The sequence below is a fragment of the Rhododendron vialii genome, chromosome 6a (genome assembly GCF_030253575.1).
Source record: "Rhododendron vialii isolate Sample 1 chromosome 6a, ASM3025357v1".
Classification (NCBI taxonomy): domain Eukaryota; kingdom Viridiplantae; phylum Streptophyta; class Magnoliopsida; order Ericales; family Ericaceae; genus Rhododendron; species Rhododendron vialii.
In genome coordinates, this window is record NC_080562.1 from 617,235 (window position 1) to 628,495 (window position 11,261).

General features: G+C 38.4%; 1 protein-coding gene across 2 annotated transcripts; it reads left to right on the top strand.

The window, feature by feature from the left end:
* Nucleotides 1–922: 922 nt before the first annotated feature.
* On the top strand, nt 923–5,665 carry LOC131330815 (uncharacterized). 2 transcript variants are annotated; one of them, XM_058364550.1, is made up of 7 exons: nt 923–1,190; nt 1,718–1,835; nt 2,353–2,493; nt 2,722–2,777; nt 3,925–4,012; nt 4,137–4,259; nt 5,354–5,665. In XM_058364550.1, exons 1-6 carry the CDS (start codon nt 1,041–1,043, stop codon nt 4,229–4,231), a joined length of 648 nt encoding a protein of 215 aa, XP_058220533.1. In that variant the 5' UTR covers nt 923–1,040; the 3' UTR covers nt 4,232–4,259; nt 5,354–5,665. The 2 variants fall into 2 exon arrangements, with proteins under 2 accessions (XP_058220533.1, XP_058220534.1); XM_058364551.1 differs by lacking the exon at nt 5,354–5,665 and adding an exon at nt 4,632–5,308 and having other exon boundaries at nt 4,137–4,260.
* Nucleotides 5,666–11,261: the final 5,596 nt, after the last annotated feature.

An 11,261-nucleotide genomic window follows, 5' to 3' on the forward strand; every position in this document is an offset into this window, starting at 1 on the left:
TTTTCAAATGAGAATGTCCTTATTTTAGTTAAAATCAGGACCTCTCCATTTCTCCCATTTTCCGTTTGAATTACGATGATCCGAGCCGCTCAATGTGTTCAGAACATGATTTTAAGAGCACTCGCTAGGTATCAACAAAAAAAATGACTGCGAAGGGCTTCATCCGAGCAGTTTTTATTTGAACCGTTCGATAAAAAACAAACAAAATTGCTCGGATGAAGCCTTTTCGGTCTTTGTTTTTGCTGATTTCACGCGAGTACCCTTAAAATCACGTTCTGAATACATTGAGCGGCTTGGATCATCGAAATTACATCGAAAAATGGAGGTCCTTATTTTATTAAGTTAAGGTGGTCCTTAGGAGAAACAGACTCCTTATTTAAGTACTTATTTTTTTAATTAAATGTGATATATTATAAGAGAATTATCTGTCTCATGAAACAAAGAAATAAGAACCTCAACGAAACGAGGACTTAGAAAGAATTTTAAAAGTTGTTTAGAAACTATTTCAATTGTTTTGAACTTAAAATGGAGATAAACAAGGCCAATCAAGCCCGAGAAGTCCAAAATGCACCGCATAAAAAGTTCAATTTTTAACCTTGCGTCCTTGTGATAAAAATTTGCAGCCATGAGAACAAAGTCTGCGTCCAAGTCCTAACAACGCAAACTTATTTTTCCAACTCAAATCCCACGAAATTTCCAGCTTTACCTCGGATAAAAAACATAAAATAATGGTGCTAGTATCACACCCAAACACATACCCATCACTCACATGAATAATAGGTCCCACGCATACTACACACTCTAGTGTGTAAATGGGGCCATTACTCAAGTATGAATGTGTATTTGGGTATAAGTTTAGGAGATTAAATTCTTCGCACCGGTGTAAACATTTATTCTTATTTTAAAAAAAAAGAAGAAGATAAACTTACTCGAAGCCCCCGGGGAAGAAAAAAAAACCAGAGACGGTTTGGATGTTGCTCTGTAAAAGAAATCAGAAGGTTTGACAGAGAGAATCCAACGTCAAAGACGCCTGATTTTCAATGGGAGAAGAAGAGGAAAGAAGCAATCTTGAGATTGGAAGCGATCAAGATCAAGAAGAAGAAAAAGGAGAGCACCAAGTCCTGAAGTTTCTTGATTCGGTTGATAGCTATCTGACCCTTTTCGAGTCATTATCCACAACACTTCGCCAGGTGAAAAATCCAAAACCCAATGAAGATTTAGTAGCCCCATTGCTCATCCTTGGTGCAATTGATTATTCGTTCACTTCTTGATTCGAGATTCCTATTTTCATGAACTAATGACTTGTTTTCACGATTCATTGTTTGTTTGTCTGTTTCTTTTTCTTTAGTTTATGTTTTACTTCCTACAAATACTATCTATATTGGATTCACAAATTCTGGACGTTGCGCGAAAAAGATTGCAGTATAAAGATTGAGTTCAACTGCATCAATTGATTTTCAATTCATGTTTTTGTGAACTGTTTACTTGAACAGTATTGTTGTTCTACGGGGATGATGTCTCCTTTAGCTTGTTTTAGATTGGTTACATGTTACCTAGAAATTCACAAAGTCTTGAATCCTTGACATGAGTGTTATGCTTCCACTTAATGTTGGAAGAGTTAAGTGAAGAAAGCACTTTGTCATTATCTTGGTCTTGGGACTTGTGGTAACAACGATAACTAGGACCACTAATTCTTCTAAACTTATCCTTGATGTAGGGATATCTGGAATTAGCCAGTGCTCGACAATCCATGGGCGCTTCACGCATCAATAGTGCCTTGTTTGATCTCAAATACCACTGTGCTGCTACATCATTGCAAGTTATGCAAGAAGATGGTAATCCTTCTTGAAACAATCATGTTGTTGTCATTGTTAATGAGTAACGATTTTCCATTATGGGGTCTATGTTAGCACTTTAGCATATCTAGTGAGAACATGCATATAATGGCCTGGCAACTTTTCCAAGGGGCATTCGGAAATTTTGTCTTAAATGGATTCCTTGACTCTATCTTTGGCACTTTGCCAGTTCAAGTAAGAACTTTCATACAATGTTAAGGACTGTTTCAAAGCTCTGCCACTTTATAGATGGGTTTTTTAAGTTTGGATTGTTAGAGTCACCTTTTTATCCTAGACTACGATAAGCAAAGCTCCTTAAAGGAAAAAAAAAGTTCTTTTTGTCGGTTCAATATATGTTCAATTTCCAACTTTCTTTAGCCCATCCTTCTCATCTGTGTAGGCGCACTTGCCCAAAAGCTTACGGTCTTACGTTCAAACCTTCTAACTGAACATATACTATTCACTAGTGTTGGTATATTGCAGTTTTCTTAGCTGTTATTGTTGGTTGACTCTACAGTTAAGGAACCTGATTTTAATTTGTGCAAGTGGGTGTCCCCTGATAATAACAAAAGCTGTTCTGAGGAAGCAAAATTTGACCAGGATGAGTTGTCTGAAAGGAAATCAAGTAATTCGCAGCTTCGGTACAGGGGAACATCCGGTATGTTTTTATTTTTTTGGTCTCTTTCTACTGGATTACTATTATGGTGCTGTGGCAAATTGCGGTGTTGTTTGGCAATCAACTTCTACCCACTCGTGGTCAACTTTTGCCCGAAGTCATGTTCTATGTCGTCGTAGAATGTCTGTGAGATTCTACTGTTCACTGCATTTTGTTTTCCTTTACTGGTTAGATTTGGAATAAAATGATCTATTGTCTGTTTGTGCAAAGAAATTCAGGAGAAAATACTCGAAAGTAATGGTTCTACAGCTGCAGTCGAGGACCAAGTAAGTATTCCTCAACCCTGCTCTAGTTTGTTATTCAGTCTTAAAAATCAAATTCTCTTAAGAGTCATTCTTATTTTAGCTGGTATTGCCTTGTTGGTGATTGATTTTCACTCTTATCTCAATACTTATTCTTGAGTTCAGCAATGCAAAATGCTTGTATACATAACGCCGGGGCCTAGATCAGTAGGGTAAGGACCGTACCGAGAGAAGCAGAGTTCTGCATTGAACTCCTCTCAAGTCCTTGGGGCCACCTGCACTAGGTAACCATGGTTCTCACAGGCCTTGGCTTTGCCCGCTCTATGTGTATGCTGAGGTGTACATAGACCTGGGTTCCTTGACATAAAAAGAGGCGTGTATGCATAGAAGTTCTTTTCTATATATGGAAAACCAAAAAGTGGTTGCTCGGTGAGACAAAACAATTGAGTTGCTCAATTATACTGCTGAACCTTTTAAGTTACTGAAATCTAATTTTAGATTAAGGATTGTATTCTTTAAAGTTTCATTATTGCTACAACTTAAAAGGAGCTGTTTGGTTAGACTTAATTTTAATCTCTGATTTATGTCACTAAACCTTTTGAATTACACAAGTTAAACTTGAGGTCAACTTAGTCAACTGTCCATAAACATGTTGGATGGGTGGGTTCTCTTGAGGGAGCGTCAGAGAGGGGGCTGGTTCACCAGTGGCGGGAAGTCTGGCATCCGTCGCTAGATGAGATGATGATGCTTGGGCGGCGGGCTTTCTGCCCAACGAAAACATCTCATCCATATCCCGCTCCTGTGGTGGACTGGCCCAATCCAACAAGGCTCTGATACGATTAGAAGAAGAAGACAATGATTCCTCTGAACCAACCGACCAAATGATGGTCAATTGCGAAAACAAAGTAAAGCCAAACCATGAGCAACCGCACGTAATAATGATATGCCGTTGCTAGCTATCTCATGCACTATTGAAGAATGGCAACAAATTTTCACTTTCTACTGTTTTGGGTATCGAACAGCCTCCAAGTTTGTAAATATCTCAAAGAGAAGGTGACTTTAGCATAGGATTAAGATGAGAACATCGGTAAATCTTATGTTTTATTGGGCCTGTTTGAGTTGGGAAATGTGTATATGGATCGATCGCATATTATCTTCATTCTCGGTGTAGATTCAACAGGAACGGTCAAAATCATTGTCAATGTTTGGAAAATTGGTTTCACCAAAGCTTCGAGATGCCCAACTTTCGTTTGAGACAGGTAATAAGTGAGACACTAAATCCATCTATCTCATTATTCCTCCTCAATCCACCCACCATACATGTGTGCATGCACTGCTTGCATATCGATTTTGGACTTGATATCTTTGTTTCATGACATACAGCTCTGGATATCCTTATAGAAATAGCAAACATGAGATCATCACTGCTATCTGCTTATGATCAAGTGCGTAAAGATATGGAGAGCACTCAAGGTTGACAGGAAGTTGGTTTCTCCAAGTTAGCTGGTAATATTTCTGACCTTTGTCTTTTTTCTTTCTTTTCTTATTCTGGGTCACTCTTGGAACCAGAAACCACCGCTTATCGCCCTCAAACCAAACCAAACCCAACCGAGCCTTATGTCCCAATCACTTGGGGTCAGCTACATGAATCATTTTCCTCCATTAAGCTCTGTCTAGGGCCACTTGTTCACACAAACCGATTATTGCCCTCTAGAAAAAGAAAAAAGAAACAAATACTCAAATAAAATACAGACATATAAACACATAAACACGCCCATTATTCTGGCATATTCTACTTCGTATCGTGTATGCCATCTTATGCCGTCCTGTTTATGCGATACGTAGTTAAGCGATCTTCTCGTTTTCTTAATATATTACTCTTCCGCATTTCTAAGAAGGTTTATCACCACTGCACAAGCTCACAAGTCTAAATAGGAGTGCTTTCAATTATCATTTTGGTGGTGATGAACATAAATATCATGGTGGCTTGGGCCATAGTGGATTTTCCTTTCCTTTCCTGTGTAGTATTTTATGTAATACAAGTTCTAGTAGCACAACATACTGGGTTCCTTTCTTTCCATGTAGTTTGTACAGTCCTATTATTTATTGGTGATGGTTTGAGGTTGTTGCGTTGTATTCATCTTGTTTCTTGCGGAAATCAATAGGACCATTTGTTGGATATCGTTATTTAATTCAGGTGGTCAAGGCATACTCTCCGTTGTTCGGTTCACAATAAAATATAGAGTTAAGCGTCCTACACTGGCTAGGAAAAATTTGTGAAAGTGGTGTTATAAAGCTTCCTCAAGTGTTGGCACTTATAAGTGCCCTAGGCTTGTAAGCGAGCGCATTGGCTTAAGCAAGCATATTCAAATTCGCCGGGGACCTGGTCTAATGATTTGCTTGGGCATTCTGTTATGCCATGAGGATGGTCATTCTGTACGTACTTTACATGTTGTGAGTGACCCCGGCCTTCATTCATTGCCATTGGGACTAAATATGGTTTTACTTTCAAAGGAGCACATTTAGGATTATGTTTCGGCATCACTTGGCTTATGGACCTTTTTATTTTGGTATGTGAATGCTTTGAGTTTGTTTTGCAGTAATTTGCATCCTACGGATAGAGCTAAGCCTGGAAATGCTGTGGAGGCCGAGAGAAGTGATAGGCCTGTTATAAAGGTGTTCGAAATGAACTAAAGAAGGTTTTAATTGGATTGGCATGCACGCCGCCCTGAAGAGTGATTAGCTTCATTTCCAGACAAAATGTTCGGTCAATAGTTTTATCTCATTGTACGGACTACGGATGCAAAGGGCACTCGACTATTCTTCTCATTTTTGCAAAATAGCCCATGTTTGACACACTTGTTGGGTTCTAAATGATCCGAATAAAATTTGGCAGTGCATCGGGTTTCCAATATGCGGGGTTGCCCCATGCGGAGAGTCATCTCTGCCGTCGCCTTCTTATTGCTATTTACCCCTCAAAAACTCGTTTGTAAAATCCTCTCTCGGGTTGGATTGATCAAACGGAACTGAAATGTGAATGCAGAGCAAAAGATAACGAACTGAATTCTGATTAAAGCAGCTAGATGATTTATTCTTCTTCGTAAGAGAGTGGAAAATTATCAAACCCATTTAAGCACCCCCAACTTAATTATTTGAGGCAGATTCTATGACATATGCTTGTTTTTAAGATTTGGAGTGCAACAGTCATGACCAACTAGATGTCTTCCATTCTCCGGCTATTTGGCCTTACCATATTACTTATATTGCACACATTTGTTACTATTGGAAAGCCATTTCATAATATCAATTATAATTGCATATGTTCCCACCATCTTGTGTTGGGTTTGTGAAGCCTAATTCGGTTTTAATTGCGTTTGCACTTATGTTTGGGGCTCTGGGATAACGCACCCAAAACCTATGCAAGGGTATTATGGCTATTGGTGATGTGAATCTGGTACTCATTTGATTTAATATACAGTAAAAATTACTCGTTGTATGAGTAGTAGATGTGCTAAACTACAAAGTTGGAAAATCACCTTAAAATCTTGGCGAATTTTCTGTTTGCGTTCTTCATGCATTACGCATGCAGTGATTTAACCAATTTCTCAACAGACTCAAAGTATTCGACTTCTCGATTTAGATTCCAGCTATATGATTCACTCAACACAGTAGCACACAATCTATAACGCCCTGATGACAAATAGTTTTTCTTGAACTTAATTTTTTCTTCTCTTTATCAAAGTTAAGTTCAATACTGTCAAAAGTCTTTCCGTTTAGAAGGACAGTGGTCAGAAGTAAGCAGCGATTGAATTCCGCTAAGAGCATTTTGGGCTTTTTACATTTTGTTCTTATTCTAATTTTTTTCTCGTTTGTTCGTTTTGCGACAAACTTTTGAAGATTATTGTTTGACTCGACGAGAGGAATCGTAAAAGTAATTTTTTTTTTATTTATCTTTACCCTAATATTATTTTGTGATATCTAAGATAAAGCCTGCTAAGCCTGCTTTTCGGGCTTTTTCGCGGGCTTTATCTTTGATATTTCTAAAAATATGAGTAAATGTCATAATTTTTTATTTTTCTGGTTTCTCTCGTCGAGACGAATCAATAATCCTCAAAAGTTTGTCGCAAAACAAAACAAACGCGATTTTTTTTGAATAAAGACAAAACGAAAAAAGCCCAAAAATCTTAACGGAGCTTAAGACAGTCAATCCCCTCAGGAAGTGAGTAACCCTTCATTCTGTATCGCAAGTAAAATACAGAATTTCTTTTTCTTTTCGCTCGAAATAAGATGCAGAGCTTCTCATTAAAGAAATAAAAGGTTCCAAGTGTTAGTACTAAACGTGAACTAATTCCTCTAGGATGGATTTATGCTCTCTATGTCCATCAGTAATCGCACATCATATCCTGAATTAAAACTCATACCCAATCAACATAGAAGAATACCCTCCAGTTTGTTTATGACATTTGGAAAATATATGTTGAAATCAAGAAGTAAAATTTGTTAGAATCCACAACACTTTACAATTGACATCTTCAACCGCAGATTTCACAAGCCTATTACGACTATATCGCTTTCACCGGCAAATTGCACAAGAGAATTTCACTACTTGCAAGAATAGGATGCAAACCAATACATAAAAAGGCTGCTACAGTTGCAATATTTCCCGTACAATTTGCTGCTGCTGCAGCAATATTCCCCACTACTTCCCCTTAAACATTTTAGCCACTTCTTATATGACATTATGCTACTTTTACTCAATGCAAATACTATCCCACAAACCCCCCCCCACCAAATCATTAGATTTGCCATTCCTCGATTGATGCTGGAGAAGGGGAGACGCAGAAGAGATCAACGAGCACTGAAGAGAAGAAGTAGAAGGGATCAAGTGAGGCACCGACCTTTTCATCTTCGAATTTGGATGGACAGGCCTTATACGAAAGTACAAGGAAGGGGGAAACTATTTTTGGTTTGCGGTCTTGAAGAATATGGAACCATAGTGAAGTGCAAAGATTTTGAAAATATAATCTATTGACCTGGCTCCCCTTAGGCAGCAACCATAAAAATTACAATGGGGAAAGAAATCCTGGAAAAAGTCGCTTTTGTACTAGTGAAGCCCTTGAGCCCAAAGAGGAAGACATTTGGTTCCCAATCCTTTCAACCTTCATAGTTTCTTTCACATACGCAAAGAGCAAGTGGAAATTAGCTCAAAAGGAAAGAATGTTTTTCTCTTTGGTTCGGGGAGGGGGAGCCTTTGATCCGTAGTATATCTCCTAGACAAAGATAGTCGGTATCTGCAGCAAGCATGTCCAAAAAGTTTCGGACGCATCCAGTGGCGGATCCACGAATTTGACATAGCAGGGGCACCAATTTTTTTTGTAACCGTAATATATGAGTTACAGTTAAGCACATTTACTCCAAAATCATTTTAGCATTCATGATAAATTAACAATTTTAAAGTATATATGTATTTTAATAATTAGCTATTCGGACAAATTTGCGCACCTTGACTAAATGCATTAAAACAACATTATCACATGTTCATCATCTATTTTTCTATTACTAACTCTACTATTACAGTTTTGGGGCAAAAAGTATACAAATGCAATATGGGAGTAGACTCGAACCCACGAATAATATAAAAAATAAGGTATGCACTACTATTTTCAGCCTTTTGGAAAAAAAAAAAACACACACAGTCAGGAGAGCATGGGAAAAGTCTTGAACCCACCACCTCTTGCTTAAAAGGAGAGAACTCTACTAGTGCACCAACCAACAAGTACTTACATACATTCAACATAAATAATATATATACAAAACCGCAAAAAAATAAAATAAAATTTAAAGGGCGTGGGGGCACGTCACCCCACGTGCCCTATGGTGGGTCCGCCCTTGGATGCATCTAATCGACTAATCCTCAAATTCTAGAACAAGGACACAGTTTAATAGTCAAACTTTACCTAGACATTCCTCACACTCATTACGGCTGCAATGAACCATTAATTCTTTAAAGGAAAACCCATCAAGAATATTTCATGGAAGGAACCTTCATTGCAAATATGTTTTCGACAATGGTACTTGACTAACACGGTAACACCGAAGGTTCGGCTCGTTTACAACCCTAAATCACCCCAATCAAACAGGGCAAGAGAGTGTATGCTCACAAGTTGGTATACGGCGCCGTCGCGCTTGAAAGCTTCATAGTCGACAACATCTCCAAAAACCCTAAGAAAGCTTGCCGACCGGCTCGTCTTCTCCTCCTCGTCTTCTAGTATTGCCTTCTGCTTCTTCTTCGGCTGCTCTTCTTCATCCATGCTTCGTGAAACCGAACGTGGGAGTCGCGAAAGCAAGTCGTCAAAGAGAATGGGCGACATGAGACGGTTCACGCAGGAGGCAACAAGCAACGACGAGAACAACTTGCTTCCGTGACCCCCGCGTTTGGTTTCACGAAGCATGGATGAAGAAGAGCAGCTAAAGAAGAAGCAGAAGGCAATACAAGAAGACAAGGGGAGAAAGACGAGCCGATCGGCAGGCTTCTTAGGGGGTTTCTAGAGATGTTGTCCACTATGAAGCTTTCAAGCTCGACGGTACTATATACCAACTTGTGAGCATACACTTTCTTGCTCTGTTTGATTGGGAGGTTTAGGGTTGTAAACAAGCCGAATCGAGCCGAACCCTATTAAGTTCGGCTCGGGTGCAACAACATGAACATGAGCCATTTTTATCTCTTCTTTGCTACTCTATCCATCTGCCCTTTATATATACTTGGGTAACTATGTTTGATTGTTTTGAAGTCAAAGAAAGTGGGAGAAAGGAAGGAAAATGAGATGAAAATGGAAGGAACAATGTACGGTACATAATTCTAGAATTTTTTATTTTCTCTCATTTTCTCTCCAAATCAAACAATAATGGGAGAGAAATTTTTTATTTTTCCCTTTCACTCTTCTTTTCCGCAAGTTCGAAAAATGTAGTGTACATAATTCTAGAATTTTCTATTTTCTCTCATCTTTCTCTCCAAACATTCATTTAACTACAATTTTAAATGAAACTCTAGTTCCTTTTGTTAAATTTTACTTAAATAATTTGTACCATTCGTTAATTTTTCCTTTCTTTCTCTTCTTTTCCGCAAGTTCTAAACAAAGCATAAATTTCAACGATCTCCCTAATATTTTCAATAACTGCAGACACCTCCCTCAAGTTTCTAGAATGTCTCCCTTGCTTTTCACTAATACTTCCAAGTTTGCTAATAGGGGTAACTCCATATTTGAAACCTCTTAGGTGCTATAGGTAAGTTTGGATTTGTGTGTTTAAAAGATCAAGGTGTTGGAAAATTAGGAGGGAAAATACTACGTACTGGAAAAAGACAAACAGATTAGAAACTAATGTAACACACTTGTGTGTATTCGAAACCAAGTCAGAAACTAATGGAAAACCTTTTGGTTTATTAATCAAATACCGAAAACTACACAAGTACTAAACTGTGTGAAACAAACTAATTAATTCAATGTAAATGTAGATACCGATTGAACTGGTAAAGGAAATATATGTTCAACTCACAGATTGCAAACTCCGACGAAGAAGAATAAGAAATAGATCGAGTCTAGCGATGGGTCACTGTGTCCTTAAAAGCAGATTTCGCCTTCGCCAAGGTGTTCACGATTATATGGACGTCCGTTTCCCAGGATACAACGATCTTTTTGCACGCAAACACAGCACTTCCCCACAAACAAAACTATGTAGAACTCTCTCGGACTCTATATGCGGAGTGTATGTGTGTTCTATGGATTTTTTTGGAGGCATGAAATGGCTGGACACAATATTTTTAAATAGGCATACATGTGACTGTCCGAACAGGTACAAGTGGACTGGGCAGGGCGTGCTGCACACCTAGTGCATAGCACGGTGCTGTGTGATTTCAAACGTCCAAAAGTGTTATGGATGGTCCAGATTTTTAAAAACTTTTCAGGGGAACTCCACCCTGGAAAAGTTTTATTTTAATCCAAACCATTAATTACCGAGACGAATGGTCCAGATGGTTCACAACACACAAAGGCTAAGATTTCATTGAATAAACACAAAATAAATCTAAATAATAGACTCATGATTTAACCTAAGGTACTAAACACAAATAAATAACTAAACAACAAATTAAAGAATATACATGTAATATGCTTACAGCATCCTCATTGTTTAAAGATCGGAGTCATGCGCGCAGCAAGATTCTTGTGCCAGCTAAAATTCCAACGGCTTCTCCTCCTCACCCGAAATGGAGAATCGGAGTCAGACATCTTAAACTAATTGCACAGAAAAAAAAAATTTGTTAGCGACTCTAAGCTTCCACTCACCATATCTTGTTCCCCGTCCCTCCCTCCCTGTATCTATCTCTCCATTCATACAATTATCTCATTCCTTTCTTTCTAAAAATCAGATTGCCCCGCACTCTTTTCTTCTCTCTTCACTTGTCTGGTAAACTCAATCAACGATTCAGATTTAAAGATTCAGGAAAGAGTT

Bases quoted from the DNA above. Each gene is read 5' to 3' on its own strand.
- LOC131330815 (XM_058364550.1), top strand. From the start codon at position 1,041: ATGGGAGAAGAAGAGGAAAGAAGCAATCTTGAGATTGGAAGCGATCAA. The intron at 1,836-2,352 runs GTAATCCTTCTT...TTGACTCTACAG, and splicing joins GCAAGTTATGCAAGAAGATG to TTAAGGAACCTGATTTTAAT. The intron at 4,013-4,136 runs GTAATAAGTGAG...CATGACATACAG, and splicing joins CCAACTTTCGTTTGAGACAG to CTCTGGATATCCTTATAGAA.